The sequence below is a fragment of the Acartia tonsa genome, chromosome 1 (assembly GCF_053477335.1).
Source record: "Acartia tonsa isolate MP-2025a chromosome 1, ASM5347733v1, whole genome shotgun sequence".
In the NCBI taxonomy this organism is placed as follows: domain Eukaryota; kingdom Metazoa; phylum Arthropoda; class Copepoda; order Calanoida; family Acartiidae; genus Acartia; species Acartia tonsa.
In genome coordinates this window covers 49,251,237-49,269,460 of record NC_137260.1, presented here as the reverse complement: position 1 = coordinate 49,269,460, position 18,224 = coordinate 49,251,237, and the positions used below count along the sequence as shown (strand labels likewise).

Genomic DNA, 18,224 nt, shown 5'->3' with positions numbered 1-18,224 from the left:
TTTAGACTAGTACTCAAATTTTATTCTGGTACCCAAAGTTTTAAACTTGTACCAAAAGTTTTATACTAGAACCCAAAGTTTTATACTGGTACCCAAAGTTTTATACTGGTACCCAAAGTTTTAAACTGGTACCCAAAGTTTTATACTGGTACTAAAAATTTATACTGGTACCCAAAGTTTTTTACTGGTACCCAAAGTTTTATACTAGAACCCAAAGTTTTATACTGGTACCCAAAGTTTTATACTGGTACCCAAAGTTTTAAACTGGTACCAAAAGTTTTATACTGGTACTAAAAATTTATACTGGTACCCAAAGTTTTTTACTGGTACCCAAAGTTTTATACAGGTACCCAAATTTTATACTGGTACCCAAAGTTTTATACTGGTACCCTAAGTTTTATACAGTTAAACAAATTTTATACTGGTACCCAAATCTTATTCTGGTACCCAAAGTTTTATACTGGTACCCAAAGTTTTATACTGGTACCCAAAGTTTTTTACTGGTACCCAAAATTTTATACTAATACCTAAAATTTTGTTTTAATATTGGTACCCAAAGTTTTATACTGGTACCTTTAGTTTTATACGAGTACCCAAAGTTTTATACTGGTACCCAAATTTTATATTGGTACCCAAAGTTTTATACTGATACCCAAAGTTTTATACTGGTACCCAAAATTTTATACTAATAGCCAAAAATTTATTCTGGTACCCAAAGTTTTATACTGGTACCCAAAGTTTTATACTAATAGACAAAAATTTATTCTGATACCCAAAGTTTTATACTGGTACCCAAAGTTTTATACAAGTTTTTTAGCAGTAGGAATTTATTTCAACATCTTTAGTTATGATGCAGTACAAAGCCTATCAACTCCCAGACGACGAGCCGATGCGCTACATGTTGAGCCACGGTCGAGGGTTTCTATGACATTAACTCAAGGTCCAACAACCCTGGATAACTAAGTGGAATTATATCTTTCCACTATGTTCATGTTGCACACCTAGCACCTAGGAACTATTTAATGTCTTCAGTTATAACGCAGTGTCTGCGCGAGATTCGAACCTATTACATCCCTGATGACAAGCAGATGCGCTACTTGTTGAACCTTGGGGAACCAATTCTTTCCTTTTCTGTATTAGTTTATGTGACATCTATCCAGCAACCAACTTTTTTTATTGAACTATCTGCCTGAAAGTTTTATGGTAATGAGTTACGCCTGTTTATGAGCCAAGGAAATCCTCCTACTCCAACTTTACATGTTGCACACCATAGCAGCAGTAGGAACCATTTAATGTCTTCAGTTATAACGCAGTGTCTGGCCGAGATTCGAACCTATTACCTCCCTGATGTCAAGCAGATGCGCTTCTTGTTGAACCTTGGATAATTAAGGGGAACCAATTCTTTCCAATTTAAGTGACATCTATCCAGCAACCAACTACCTGCCAGAAAGTCCTATGGTAATGAGTTACGCCTGTTTACGAGCCAAGGAAATCCTCATACTCTAACTTTACATGTTGCATACCTGGCATAGCTGCAGTAGGAACCATTTAACGTCTTCAGTTTTCACGCAGTGTCTGGCCAAGATTCGAACCTATTACCTCCCTGATGTCAAGCAGATGCGCTTCTTGTTGAACCTTGGATAATTAAGGGGAACCAATTCTTTCCAATTTAAGTGACATCTATCCAGCAACCAACTACCTGCCAGAAAGTCCTATGGTAATGAGTTACGCCTGTTTACGAGCCAAGGAAATCCTCATACTCTAATTTTACATGTTGCATACCTGGCATAGCTGCAGTAGGAACCATTTAACGTCTTCAGTTTTCACGCAGTGTCTGGCCAAGATTCGAACCTATTACCTCCATGATGACAAGCAGATGCGCTACATGTTGAGCCATGGTACGCAGGTTAAATTTGTCTTAAAAATAATCGTCTTTAAAATGCTTATCATATGTACACTTGCAATAAATGTATTTGTCATAAAAACTTACCTCTTATGAAAAATGTTTTTTTTACGAAAGTGCTTTTTATTACAATTATTCATGGGTATAATTTTTATGACTAACTTTTTATGTCACATAATCTTAATGACAATGTAGTTATGAAGTTATTACAAAAAATACTAAACAATAGGTACTGGAAAAAGAAGAACTGAATTAAAATAATTTTTTGGGGGGTAGGGTGATTTTTATTGGGTGGGGAGGGCCGGGGCGAGTAAATCCCATTTTTAATTTTGGGGTGATGTTTAATTTTTTTTCTAAGGCAATTTTTTTCTGGTAGTGTGATGGTACCCTCCCCCAAAATAGTTGTAAACCTTCCCAGTACCTATAAGAAACTACCCTGAATAGGAGCACCATATCGGTTTAGTAGTTAGCGAGATCCTGTAGTACAAACATATAGACAGACAAACAAACAGACATCATAATACTTAATGATCTAAAAATAAGACAAATTTTCATTTTGAAATATTGGAGCTCTGATAGCTTTTTGGTACGGTAACAGCTTTGAACCATCTATCATCCGGGTTCGAATCCCAGAAGAAAAAAAAATTTGGGGGGATGAAGGGTGACTTTTATTATTTTTTTATGGGAAAATAGGGGGGAGTTTGGTTGAGCACCCACCTGTTTTAATTTTAGTTTTTTAAAAAATTCAAAAACTTGGAAAAGGCAATTTAAAAAGTTTTCATTAGTTCAGTAGTTATCGAATTCTTAATCTACAGACAAAATAACTCTCCATACTTTATACAAGGTTTTAGAAATAATCATATGTAATTCTTGGTGGAATTGAACAGAAAACCTTTCTTACACATTATGGTGCACTAATCCTTAGAACATAGGTGTAAAGCAATTTTATATTAAAATTTAGTTAATAATATTACAAATAAAGTAAGTTTACCTAGAACAAATCTCCTCTAATCTTTTTTTACACATTATATCCACCCTCCTTATAAAATTTTTTTTCAACTTGAGAGGAAAATAACTAAATATAAATGAGAGGAAACAAAAATTATTGTCCATTGTCCCAATGTCCATAGCAGAATAAAAGAATACTAGTGGCTGCGCCCCTAAAACCTCTAGGAATACTTAAGGGAAGCAAAAATAATTTATTTTGAGGGTCATCTTTTTTTGGGAGGGAAAAGATACATTTCCCCCAAAAAATTATAAACTTTCCCTGGATCAATAAGAAGCTTCACATTACCATTTTATATAACAGAATATGTGGATATATTAAAAAAAAGAAAATTTGCTAATAAAATTATGGACCTCATTTATTGGCAAGTTCATTTATATATCCCATAAGAGGGGAGAGATGGATTAAAAGGGGTGTATGGGGGTTATTGTTATTTTAGCCAGCTGATATTATTTCTTTATCAGAGTACATGAAAATATGGACAACATCAAAGTAATAATATATCGATTCATGTATTGCTTATAAATTCAGAAATTGTATAACATAATGATAAAGATAAAGAAACATTTTTTTTATAATAATTGCAGTTTCGAAAATAAAATCAATTTTAGTAAGCATCTTTGTAAAATAAACAAAATCGGATGATATATAATAATCATTTAACTATTTCAATCTATCGAGTACATAAAGATTATGTAGATTTTTTTGCATATTATACAGGACAATTTATTGCATTTTACAGACCTTTTTTTAACCAACTTTAAAAAGTAAATACATCGCTGTTTAAATTTTTTTGTTAGAAAACATATTAGGATAATTTGTGTTCAAAATAAACACACACACACACCCTCCCCCCTCCCCAAATCTTAATTTAATTATTTTCATTAATTTAAAAATACTATGAAAAATGAAATATGTATAAATCTTTTTTTTTTGCATAACTTTTTCAGTGTCTCTCATCAACCACAAAGTATTAAATACATTTAAAATTGAAGAAATATCTAAGTAGGAGAAGCTTAATTATATAGAACAAGTATTGCGTACCTAAACGGAAAAATGATAGAGAAGCTACTATATAACTTGAGTACCACAAAAATTGATTGCCCCCTGTGAGGTTTGAACTCACGGTCCCTAGTTTACAAGACGAGTGCTCTACCATTGAGCTAAATAGACCACTTGTACAAGAAAAAAAATTTAAGATAATACAAATTCATAGTGAATATTAAGTAAATTCTGAAAAATTTGTATCTTTTAAAAACAATAAAATTAGGCAAACGTACGTCAGTAGGGCAGTTACCCTATAAATAGTATTCAATAATATTCATAAGTATCAACGTTCAAAAACGTATTGCTCCTGGTGAAATTCGAACTTATAACCCCGGCATAACAGTGTAGAAGAACCGTGCGCTAACTGATTGCACCACTGGAGCTCTTACATTACAGGTTCAAACTTTTTGTAGTTGTTCGAGATGGTAGTTTCTATGTTGTAATTTTAAAAAAAACTTAAGATAAAATTTTTATAAAAGAATATAAAAAAATTTAAAAGTATAACATTTACAAAAAATTATTTTTTGGCGATGGAAATATCTGACCCCCACCCCAAAATTAGCTCAAAACCATCCAATGTCAATATATATATAACTAGCGGCTACGCCCCTAGAGGCCTCTAGGGGGCACTTGAGGAAGAGAGAGAGTCAAATTTAATAACCCAATTTCTTATTTTAAATTTTTAAAGAAAAGTAAAAAAAAATTTTTTTGGGGTGGGGGAATTTTTTTTTTTTAGGGGGGGGGGCCCGGGGCCTCCCCCCTCATTTTTAATTTTAGTTTAAAAAATTTTAAAAAAATTTTCTTTTTTTGAGGGGGGGGGATTTTTAATTTTTTTGGGGGGTTGGGGGTGTCCCACCCCCAAAAAAATAGTTATAAACCTTCCCAGGACCTATGAGAAGCTACCCTGTTAAGGAGAACCCGATCGGTTCAGCGGTTAGAGAGATCCTTTGGTACAGACACACAGATACACAGACACACAGACATCCTGTTACTTTAGTAAAAGGATTCCTGAGAAGGACAACATTGTCAGTTCAGTGGTTGCTGAGATCTTAAGCTTCAGACAGACAAAATTAAATAAAAATTAAGCCCCGCGGCTGAATTGACGGCTGAGGCTTGTACTAATTTAGCACCTGCGGCTGCGGCTGGGGCTTACAATATCTCAGCCGCGCGGCTGTGTCAAAGCTGCGGCTGAATTTAAAAAATTAAGCTGCGGCTGAGGCTGCGGCTTACAAATATCAAGCCGCGCGGCTGCGGCTGCGGCATAATCATAACTTTGAAGCTGCGGCTGAGGCTTTCTTGAAGCCGCGCGGCTGAGTGCGGCTGCGGCTTCAAATTATTAACAGCCGCGCGGCTGAGTGTGGCTGAGGCTTCCCCAACTATAAGCCGCGCGGCTGATTGCGGCTGAGGCTTAGAGGGGCGTTGGCTGAATGAGGCTTAGTGCGGCTGAGGCTTAATGTGGCTGAATTGGAGTTTTGTGGCTGAGGCTTACAGTGGCTGAGGCTTACAGTGGCTGAATGCGGCTGAGGCTTACAGTGGCTTATGTTTTCTTTAAGCCGCGCGGCTGCGACTAAGGCTGAGGCTTATTGGGTGGCTGAGGAAGCCGCGCGGCTGATTTTGAGGCTTCTCGTAAGCCGCGCGGCTGATAGTGGCTGAGGCTGAGGCTGCGGCTGCGGCTTCCGAACCCTGGCTTTGACTTTTTCTTTTGACAAATATCAAGTATTCTTTTTTTTTCTTATTTTGTGTAGCTTTTCTGTAATTTTTTTAAAAATCAAATTCGATTTTAATATTATTCATTTATAAACTAAATTTTTAGCAATATTTTTTTCAGTTCATTTTTTATTTGTTCCATTTTAATCATCATAAATATTGTTTCTAGCCATTTAAAGTCGTAAATAATGTTTCCAATTTAGCAATGGTTGAAGGGTGTTAGATTTAGGTGTAAATGAAATATAACCAAATCATAAAAGAAAGGATATTTTGGGGCAATTTTGAAAAGTATACTTGAAAGGTAAATGCATTCTATATATTATTCATTTATATTCTAAAACTAAGTGGTAACACTAAACTGTACTTTAAAGCAGGGAATGGATCTAAAATTTATTTTTTGGTTGTTATGGACTTTGTGAATTAGAACCAAAATGCAGCAACTTAACTAACTTTGGCTAATTTTAAAGACTTTAGGCACTAGCGTATAGAATGCCGCTAAAATGTTCTTCTTCAGCAGATGAAGCTTTCTGTATTTGATCAACACAAATGAATCATAGTATTTTTAAGAATGAAAGCTTTATCTAAAGCAAATTATATTGTAACAAGGGTGACATCATAACAAAATTGCACACAATATTGTTGCAAAATCTCTAAATACAGGATACTTTTTATTGACAAACTTGCATTTTTAGGAATTGATTATAGAAATGCTTTGCAAACAGCTTTGTATTTTGTAGTCCTAGGAATCAGTATTCCAAAAATCAGATGAATAGAATATATACTTAATATACTCTTATCATAAAAAAAGTTAAAAATCAACATGTTTAAAACGTTCGGACTTTCTTGTAACAATTATAGTGTTTCCACGCTTCCTATATCGTACCTCGATCAAAGCTTGATAGGACAAATCTAATATGTCTAAGCAACGGACGGACCAACCCTACTTATAGAAAAGCTTCGCTTTTAAAAACTAGCCATAGAATAAAATTGCCCACCCCTACCCGACTTAAAATTATTTGCAAAGAGTTAAGAGAAGACTCCGCCTACATAAGCTTTTAATTGACTTTGCGTAGGCTTTCAAGGGACATTCTGGACATTCTTTTTTAATAGGAAAAGTACCTAAAATTTTATAGTCCTTTTAGGGACACTTTAAATAAATTTAAAAACAGAAAAAGTAAGATTTTTGTGCATTTTATATCTGATATTGTCCTTATAAAAATAATTATTTGTTTTTAAGTTTTTGCTAATACTTTTTAAAAGTTGAAGTTGCTTTAAATTATTTTGCGTTAAAACAAAGTCTTGAAGTGTCCTTTTATAATTTTAACCACGGCCTGCAAACAAAATGACAACACAATTTGAAAGTTCTTTTAAAATAAATTATTACCATCCATTGCAAACTAATAATTAGATTTCTTCATTCTAAATTGAATTTCAAAGTATGCGTCCAATTTACAAGTAAAATTTTTTTCCTCGATTTTTTAGACTTTAAAATAGGGGCATGTTAGGGGGGTGAAAAAAGAAGAAGGCAGTCTAGAGAATATTTACCTTAAGAGGGTGGAGGTACCTTCCCTAGTAATAGTAATAAACCTTCCAAGGACCTATGATAAGCTACATATTGTAAAGGAGAACCATTCCGTTCAGCGGTTAGCGAGATCCTTCAGAACAGACAGACACTTATAAATTCTGTTACTTTTATCGAAAGCAAAAACTTATTATGTCCGTTGTTAAACTGTTTGATTTTTAGAGCTGTACATTTATGAAAGTTAAAATCCTCATTTTTTTAACTAAGTACATTTTTCCATTTGATTTTTAAAAGCGAAGCTTTTCTGTAATTAGGGTCGGTCCGTCCGTACGTCCGTCCGTCCGAGATAGATAGCTTTTATTCGTTATTTTAGGCATGTTAGAATTGTCCTATCGATTTCAAACTTTGCATGATGATTCCTGTAGTAGTTGGGTACGATTTAGAAAGCGTAGCAACTCTATAATCATTACCAGAATGTCCGTACGTCCATTTTAAACATGTTGATTTTTATACTTTTTTAACAACAAATTTTCAAGTGTTTTAATTATCCGTTTGATCTGATTTTTGGTATATTGATTCCTGGGACAACAAAGAACAATATTATAAGCGAAGCAACTCTATAATCAAGTCCAAAAATGTAAGTATGTCCATAAACATTATCCTGTTTTTAAGCAGTTTTTCAACAAATTTACCTACAATTTTGATTCGACATTTATACATTTATGTTCCGATTTTTCAGTTCAGTTACTATACAAGTGTTAATGTCCGTTTGTCCTACCGTTTCAGTGCTTCGCTTTTATGGATGTTGTCATCCTTGTTTTTTCAACGGTTGCAAATAATTGAGAAACTAAACTGTACAATTCAAATTACATCTTCTGGTTAATTAATCAAGTTTTTTGTTTGAATTTGATGTTGGTTAAATATTTAAAAATAAATTATGTTTTTCTTTATCTTAGACGAATTTACCCTATAATTTAATTATGGATGGAATAAAAAGGTAATTTTCAACGAGCTAGCTCTAATGATTCGCTACTTCGCATTTTATTGTCCTTAAAGCTTAAATTACTTTTAATGTACAGAAAATTGTTTTTATTAATTATTCTATAGAAATCTAATTTAAACCCAATTTAGGACTTAATTTTGAGCGTGTGTGTGTGTTTAGACGATAGAAAGATTAAATCTCATTTACAGTACTAAGAAAAACTTGTAAATGTCAAAAATGATTTTATTTGTCGCCTAAAGTTGTTTTTATAGCTTTGTACTTTTTATACTTAATGGGGCAAAATAAAAAAGGGATATTTGAAAAAACTAAGTATTGCATAAGGCTTTAAAATTGAAGAATAGTTATTTATTGCATTGTATAATAGACAGCTTTCCGCGGATATTGAAATGAAATACTGGTAATAATTTTATTATTTTTATATTCGAAGAAAATTGTCTGTAATACGATGCTATAGATAACCTTTTAGTAAGGCTGAGAACCGGTTTTAATCCAGCGGATGTGAATCAGTTTCGATGACATACTGGAAAAACTGTTATTTTTGTACGTAAATTTTGAGGAGAAAAAAAGTTTTCCTAATTTTTCGCCTATGTTTGTCCTACAAGTGGAATAATGTAGAATAGTTTTGCTTTACTAGCTGAGGTTTTTAGTAGCGAATCAATGATTTACCTTTGTAATAGATTCACCAGCAATGTTATGACCGGGACCGGGATATGAACCCAGGACCACTATCAACCTCCTGGAGGATCCTGCAAACTGGCACACCTCCACCATGCTACCCACGTTGCGGGTCTCGTTGTTCAACACCCAGAATAAGATTTGACTCGAGTTCTTGGCCTGAAAATATGACAATTTTATTTTTGTGTTGAAATGTAATCACGAAACCCAGATAATAGATTTTAAGTCATTTTTCCTAATAGATTTCATTCTTTTCTATCAGGATTAGGGAGGGGAGATGTAGCAAGATTCTAGTTTGAAATGAAAATTGTCGGACAAATATTTTTAGGCGTTCAAATATTTCCTAATTTGCCATTACAGTTCGTATGTATGTACGTAAAACTTTTGCAGACATCATCTGAATAAATATTTACAAAAGCAAGTATAAATATGTAAATATATAAAGGGTGACAACACACAATATAAAAGTAATGAATAATCATAAATGTTAAGCGTTACTCTGTAACTAGAATTTAATTGAACATATTAAGATTTGTTTTAAATATCATATACGTTAAATTATCGATGTGCAATAGCAATGAGTCCCCCAAAAAAAAATCTCTTGTGTATAATTGGCCACAGACCTTAATATACAATTGTTAAGCTATTGATGAAATTGTCAGGGGTGTGTGGGGGAAGAAATACATCTAATAAAAGAAATAATAGCAACACCAATAGTTATTGTGTAAATAGCACCTCTGCTTCTTTGAGATTAATTTCAGAAATTGCGCGCGTAATTCTATGAGCATATTTGTACTGTATAATTAGTCTATTCTAGAGAAACAAGGATCACAACATCCATAAAAGCGAAGCGAACATAGAGTTGATACGCTTTCTAAATCGTACCTAACTATTGTATGAATTATAATGCAAAGTTTGAAATCGGTATGACAATTATAACATAAATTAATGAAAAGAGATAACCGTTACGGACAGACGTACGAACGGACGGACCCTAATTATAGAAAAGCGTTGCTTTCAAAAAATAATTTTCTTTAAAAAATCTGCATATGACTCTTGACACTTGACGTCACATTTTACCAGAAAAGACGCAAAACCTGGTCAAAAATTAACAGGGGTAAAAGAATAAATTTAAACTTTAAGATGTCACAGTTTGAGTGTTTTTATAATAACGTTTTCTTATTCGTTGACTTAACAACTTTATGGACTTTTATTGAATTTTGGTTGATTGGTTTATGAAGTTAAGTGTCCAAACGTTTAAAAAACTACTAATTGTAAGCCAAACCTACAGAAGGGGTGATTCTGTGTATAATCATTAGGGATTCGTCCATTCATCGATCTTTGTCTTATCCCTTCAGATTTCTGACTAGATGCATACCATCTCATTATTTTCCTTTTTGTATTAAATCAATTACTTATAACTATATCCTAAAAATGACACAACTCTTCCCTATGCTATAAAAAGTTCTCTAGCAAGTTTATTACTGTGTAGCTGAAAATAACCTCAAGAATGCAGGGATAGGCCAATGAAAATTCAAAACTTTTAATTATACCTGATTAATACCTCAGACACTAATATTCCAACTATTTTATCCTTTGATTGCACGACCTTTATAAGTTAGACCTCTTTACAGCCAAGAATCTAAATTTTAATGCCGAACAAAATCAGTGGGTACAATTTTAACGTCTTTACAGGTAATGTAACAATTTATAATTTTTTTCCAATTTAGAGTAAGGATTGTGAAATTGTAAATTAATCAATAATTTTTCTTCCATTGACTTCTCTCTATATCCTTAATCTTTCTAGCAATATTTTACATTCACCATATAGATGATGGCGTAGGATGAAAAATATTTGCACGGATTTGTCTTGTTGCAATATTAGATTAACTGAAATATGGAGCAAGCAACAGGTGAACATAGTTTTTATTTGTAGTCCTGCTGCCTTTTTTGATGGGGCGGGGGTTAATTTCTTTTCTTTCGGGGAAATCTTGAAAATCTCTTTTATATTCTAAAAATTACTACTCCATATTTTGTTGATCCATTTTTGTTGCAAATATCTAAACAAGTAGAACATGGGAAATTCCCTTTTATGCTCAGTGAATAAAAAAGTCTATTTTTAGTTACCCTTTTCCAGATGAAAAAAAATGTTGTGCACATAAATTTTAGAATGTTACGATGACAGCATCCGTGTTTTGACAGCAAACTTTGTAGAAACAAGATAAGTTTTAAATTTTAAGGGGGCTCGGAACCCGCAGCCGCAAAACACCACAGGCTATGATAGCCGCCGTTACCATTTTGTTAGTATTTCGTAAAATCAGGGTGAATCTGGAGCACTCAAAAACAATAGGAGCTGTACAACAATCCACAGCAAAGTAAATTTAAAAATGGGCAGAGGAAAGCCCTTTTTGTCCAAAGATTGTGTAAAATATAAAGCTTCATTTAAAAGTAAAGTCATTTAGATTTCCAGCTTAAAGGTATTTATAAAAATCTACATATTATAAAAATAAGATCCATAGGTCTATAGGTTATTTTTTTAGATTACTTATACCTTTCCCTATAATACATATTTCTTAGGCCAGCCAATAAAAGTTAATAAATTAATTCAAAAATTAATTTTAATAAATAGCTTTTCAAATTGAAAAATAATATTCTCCCGAACTTTTTGACAATGAAAATCTTAACATGCATTTTTAAGTCTGCGAAAATAACAAGAATGATTACTTTATCCTCGCAAAGGTAGCGATGTTTTTACTTTACAAAAAGGTAAAAAAGAAAATTGACTTTACCATAGGCAATGATATGTTTGTTTACGAATGATGAGTAACTAAAGATATCCTTATACTAAAGTAACAGGATGTCTGTGTGTTTGTCTGCGTGTTTGTGTGTTTGTACCGAAGGATCTCGCTTACCGCTGAACCGATCGGGTTCTCCTTAACAGGGTAGCTTCTAATAAGTCCTGGGAAGGTTTATAACTATTTTGGGGGACCACCATCCTATCAGGAGAAATCGCCCCTAGAAAAAAATTACCCCTCTCGAAAAAGAGACTCCAACGAAACATAAACCAATTATTTCTGTAATTAGATATTTTAAATAAAAAAAAACATTCAAAGTGCCACTAGAGGCCTCTAGGGGCGTAGCCGCTAGTTTCGAATAAATTATTGAACATAGCTGCACATGTTTGAAAACATTTGATAATATTATTATACACCATATACTGTATACAATTTGCTTTGTACATATTGAAGCTTTGCAACCTAAAAGATATTTTGCTACATCAGTCTCTAAGAGAAAAAAAATCCGCTGAAAATGTCAAATTCTGAATAGGCCTTGAGTAGATGAATGAATATGTTTGTAAAGAAAATATCTGTCCCTTAATAGATAAGTCTTAACAGGGATCCGGGGAAAGGTAAATAGTAGATAAATAAATGTCCCAAATCCCAAGAATTAAAGACAAAGAAAAAACTAAATATTTTTGGTGAAGGAAATTTTATTTGGGGCAATTTCTCTTAGGAGGGTGGAGATATCCTCTCCCAAAAGAGTTTTAAACCTTCCCTGGACCTAATAAAAGCTTCACTGTAAACGCAATCACTATGCATTCTAAAAAATCATGATTTAGTGGCCTACAGTTCATTTATCTGATTCTTGCCGCGCTACTTAAGGACATCTCTACATATCCCTGCATCCCTGAGATATGTATGAGTCATGTCTTTTTAAAGATTTTATGTACATACATTGAGCAAGATGAACGTTTTAGTGTGTGTTAAGAGCGACCATGCCACGAAGAAAGGGATAATTAAATAAGATAAGCCTTTTTAATGATTTTTGATTAAGTTTTTATGAGTTTTAAGAAAATATAAAGGAATAATCAAAATCATATCCTATAATATAAAGTAGTAAAGTTTTTTAGGCTAAAGCTAGATATCTCAAAGGCTACAATTTCCTCCCCTAGAAGTTAGGGACGAAACAACTAGTTATTAATAAAAATCAATTAAATACAAAAAAAAAATTTCTTCAGATTTAGAGATTTCAACCAATTATTCTTTTTACCATTCCCTTGCTTTTTAAAGTACTAAAATTGACACGCGCGCAAATAGTGTTTTAATGGTAAACATGTCGAGGGTTAATCTAGGGCCCGATTTTGTACAGTTCATATTTAGAACAAATTTTTTACCCCGAGTTTTTAAATAATTTTTTAAAGGTTTATTTCTGTTCAAATAATAGAGTTTCTAAAATTATACCAAGTACTTAACTTTGATCAGTATTTTTCAATTTTTTTGCCATCGTACTTTTCAAACTACTGTACATTATCTGTCTATTGGGCGTCTGTCATTAGTAGACGTCATATCTTTGCAAGATATATACATTAAATTTCGCACAAGCAAAAAAATGCACTCTAATATGTGATAACAAATCAAAAATCTTGATAAATTTACTCTAGATAATCAAATAGGTAATATTAATGTAAATTATTTAGATAATTTCTATTTAGGTTAAGCGGGTAAAAAACTTAACAAAACATTATCATAAAGTGCTATTTATAAACTCTGATATATAAATTTGCAACGACAAATTTAAATAATCATTAAATTTTAAAAAAGGCATACATATTTGTATTTTAAACTAATTGAAAAAAATAAAATGTGTAAGATATAAAAATAAAAAAGAAGTAGAATTTAAAAAAGGCATAGAAAAATAAATACATTTTACAAGTGAAAAAAAAAGGGAATGAAATCAGGAATATTGTTTTTTTTAGAAATTGATCTGATTAACATAATAAATGATAGAAGAGCTAGAACTCAAAAACAGACATGCTCACGTTTACACAAATTAGGAGCCGGCAGTGGCCAATTGAAACAGAAGCAAGGACTAATATTGCAAAAAAAAATTATGTCTTTATGAATAAAATAATATTCTAATTTTGTGTAAGGTGGCTTCGCCACCAGAATCTGGGGATTTCGAATCTCCTCCCCTCCCTCTTCAACCATCAATAGCCTAAAACCTTCCCCTCTATTACTAATTTTTCCAAAAATTTGTGTAACAATAGGTCCAACAGTTATTGATATTTTTTAGTGAGCAACAGGTGGTAGTATAAAACCTCACATAACACAAGCATTAAGGCGATTAAAATCATTTAATTTATGTTCTATTCGCTGACATGGTGACAGTTTATTCAAAAATAGAAACAGCAATGATGATGCCTCTTTCCCGACTTCCTGCCCAGCTTTTAGACCTAGCTAGCACGATAATTTCAAGTAGCGCAGCTACTCTATCATTGCATAGGAGTAAAGATTTTTTTTACAGATTTTAATAATAACTGAATTGATTGATTTCTTCATTTTAAAAAAGCTTCATATATGTCCAAGAATAATTTTAGGCTGTTTTATAATTATATTTAAGCCTTGGAATGGTTTTAGACTATTTTTCTACCCCCTCCTTACCCCTTTCCTTTGCTCTTATTGTGTATTATAGGTGAAAATGTATTGATAAGAAGATCAAATGAAATAACAAAACTATATTATTGGAAATAATTTCACCACATTTAAAATTACAATGAGGCATAAATAAACAAAGATTTCATTTACTAATGAAATAAATCAATTTATTTTTTTCATTAAATGAGTAATTCCTGAAGTTCAAAGAGTTAAATACCCCTCGAAAACTATCTATGAACGTGCAGTGCTTTCACTTAAAGTGCCTAGCGAGTACTGAACACCCCTTATTTAGGAAATAAATTGAAAATATGCGGAGGTTGTAGTTTTTTCTCTTTTTACCCAACCGAAGGCAAAACACTAACACATTAAAAAAACTAACCCCATTTTCCCTTATTTTTAATTTATTAAAAATAGGGGGTGAGGGGTTCTGTGCATGAATAGGCACTTTGGGGGAAACCACCGAATATGCTTGAAGATTTAACACTCTAAAGGTGTTCAAAAACCGTTAGGTTCAAGCGCTCTATATAGATCATTTAGCTACTCTTATAGTCTTTTTAGAGGTACTCTTTAAATATATATATATAGTATCCTTATTTTCTAGTCTATTTATTTATTTATCTCCATATTTATTAAGATAATAGGTTCTACATTATTATATTTGTTTATGTTATAACTATTTTTTTATGAGTATATTAAACTTTTGGGATTTTTTTGCTATGGAACTTTTTGTCCTTGCTACTTTCAAAATACATTTATGACAAATTGAAGTCATCAAAGAAAGTTCAAAAGGGTAAGATGACGCACGCTGGCAAAGAGAGAGAAATAGATAGATAGATACATACAGAGAGAGAGAGATAGTGATGGAGTGTGTGAAAAAGTATGAAAGATATAGAAAAATAGAGATAACGGAAGATTTATAATTTGTAATCGGAATTTCTGACCATTCTACGCATTTGTAGAATTAAGAAAACAATAGAATGTTCTACATTTGCAATAATTGTTTCAAATGTGTAGTTTAAAATGTTTATTAGACAATTTAAATGTTTCAAAGCTAGAAAAATAAAGGAAATACTCTTATTTTGGACAATATTTTCTTAAACAAACAACAATAGACTTGATAAATGACAAAATACAACTTTACATTTAAAAATCTTATATGTGATATAATCTAAATGGATTTGAGTCAACTTGTATATTGAATGTAGTATTAGGCAGAGGGAACATAGAACTTTAAATTACACTAGTACCCAGAGTTTTATATATATTGGATCAGAAACTTATCTTAAACTACAGAAAGGGTAATATTATTTATCACCATTAGGGTTGTACATCCATTTATCGTTCATTTTCATATCCTTTAAAATCCCAAAGTAAACTTGGAAACCTAACCTGATACTCCAGCTCAATCATCTCTGGTACCCAGTTATCCTGCTGGGGGTTGTAGAATGTGATACCCTCCCCCTTCAGGTAGGGGATGGCCTCGTCCTTCCTCCAGGTCGTCGGGTTGCACGAGCCCCCCAGAAACACGTCGTAGGCGGAGGTGGTGGACCGCTGGGTGCGCAGCTCACAGCTCTTACGACTTTTGTCAGGTACTTTGGACACCTGCAAGAAAATCACGTGAAATAAGGTTGAAAAAGCCCATTTGCTTTGTATTTGGTTAAAATATCGTTAAAAAAGGGAATTTTTGTCAAGAATTTTCCTTAAAGATTCAAGTTACCATGATTTTGAAATTGGTTTAAAAAATAAAATTGCAAAACGTTTTTGAATTGGTGGGAGAAGTTAATGTAATATACCTTTTTTATAAAAAGATATATCTAACTTCAAAGCTAAGGTAACGTTTGTTGTAAATAGCATTCTTTTTGGAAGATAGTAATACATATTTACATAAAACTATATGTTACCAACTAATAACAACCAAAACTAGATAGTTATTAATGAGATTGATAAACCTATTTTGCTATACCTTAAATAAGCTCTTTATAGTGCCCATAAAAAAGGGGGATAAAATTAAAAACTTTTGGCCAAAATGGAATACTTTGGCCAAAAGTTTTTTTTTAATTTATCCACAAATTTTATAGACACTTTTACTGTTTATGTTTATCCTTTCTGTGTTGTACTTAGAAACTGCTAGAACATGATATGCAAGTCATTGTAGACAGAGAGGGAGGGGACAATTGGCTGTTTATCGAACTAGTCCCCAAAGTTTTGTAATAACGTTATCTAATTCATTTACCTAACAACTTTGGGAACTTCAGAATTTTTTTGATTGATTAAGTCATTAATATGAGTGTTCAAACGTTTCAACCACTAATTTTGATCAACAGAAGGGGTACGTTTGAGATTTATCATTGGGGATGTATATCAATTTATCGGCTATTGTCTTATCCCTTTAGATCCCTGCATGGTAGAGATACTAAAAAGTGGTGAGTTCATTACACAGCTCATGATGATCTCATCCTCAAAATACACTCAGGACAGTATCACGCTATACGCTCATGGCCTAACAAATGAAAACTGTCCAAGCCAAAAGAATTGTCAGCCAATATTACCTAGCCAAAAGTAAAACACTAAAATCCAAAAAAATAACCCACCGCCCACCCTTATTTTCAATTAATTTCAAAATAAGGATGATCTCTAATGTCAATCAGAAGTCAGTGATTGCAGCCGTATTCATTTAAAAAACTGCAACATCAATCCCAGCCGTCGAAAAAATCTTTGGCAAATCGGTAGACGTAAAAAAAACATGAAATTTTAAAGGTAAAGAAAAGTAGACACAAAAGTTTAGAAAGATTTAAACTTAAAAAATTATTGTTATTAAAAAAGTGATCTTGCATATAAATATCAAATGGCTTAAAATACATTATTTCAAGTGTGGAGTGTTATCTTTATTTGCACAATTGTGTTATTTAAATTATATTATACTGTTATTATTAGTTTAAGATGAGGTCATTTCAAATTATTTCATTTTTAAAAACAAAATTAGTTCATTTTTAATTGTTTTACTTCTTTGCTCCTTTTTTTTCAAATTTTAAAATGAAACACTGTAAAATCAGATAATGTCTGTGTCCTAAAAACCCATCTACCCCCCCCCCCCCCCCCTCCTCAGAGACACTACTTTTATATCTAATTAAGAAATTTTGGGTATAGTCCTTTTCGTGGCAATGCACCTTAAGGGGCGAATATTCGTATTTTCACAGTAGCTATTCTCCTATTTCTAACCCCTGAAGTGGCAATTGCCTAACCCTGCGGGGCAATCTCCTAACCCAATATAACCTAACCTAACCTAAAATAACCTATTAAAAACCATTTTAAAAATACGACGAAGCGCCCCTTAAAGGGCGTTGCCACGATAGGGACTATTCCCGAAGTTTTTAGTTTAGTTGGTGAGTGTTTACAGTCCAATATCCAATCCTTTTAACTTAGGTCCAAACGCTAAGAAACTAGGGCTAACCAATCAAAAATAGCATAAAACCATATCTATATAAAGTGTCAGTCCAAACCAGTGCAAAAAAACTGTATTATACCTTTTGAGATCTTACTAAACTCAAGCCACACTCACAAATTAATTGACAATACCTGTACTGGAAGCGAGTCCACTGAGCTCGGGTCCCGGTCATGGTTGGAGTAATACTTTTTCAACTCTGTCGCAAACACACAAAACTCTCCGAAGGTGATGAAATTGTCCGAAGTTCTTTTGCTGCACTCTCGGGCACAGTGCAGCATCTCAAACACCTGAGAAAAAAAGGTTACAATTTGACCAGGGAAAGGGGAATGTGAAATTGACAAACAATTCTAAGTGATAATTTCTCCACAACCCTCTACCCTTATTTCTCCCCGTTTTTTCCCACTTCCTTTCAGTTACATCAAAAAAATTAGTTTTAAACCAAATCTACGCCAACAAAATATCTAAATGGAATTAATTGGCT

At 32.7% G+C, this 18,224-nt stretch overlaps 1 protein-coding gene across 2 annotated transcripts in view; it reads right to left on the bottom strand.

Annotated features, from left to right (window-relative positions):
• raw (NDT-like domain-containing protein raw) overlaps window positions 1-18,224 on the bottom strand; it is a 30,278-nt gene that overhangs the window by 4,167 nt on the left and 7,887 nt on the right. For both annotated transcript variants that reach the window (XM_080164982.1, XM_080164990.1), the window contains 3 exons: window positions 17,875-18,030; window positions 15,688-15,900; window positions 8,855-9,022 (listed from right to left, as the gene is read on the bottom strand). In XM_080164982.1, coding sequence (XP_080021108.1) covers window positions 8,855-9,022; window positions 15,688-15,900; window positions 17,875-18,030 — 537 coding nt within the window. The remainder of the gene's footprint in view (window positions 1-8,854; window positions 9,023-15,687; window positions 15,901-17,874; window positions 18,031-18,224) is intronic.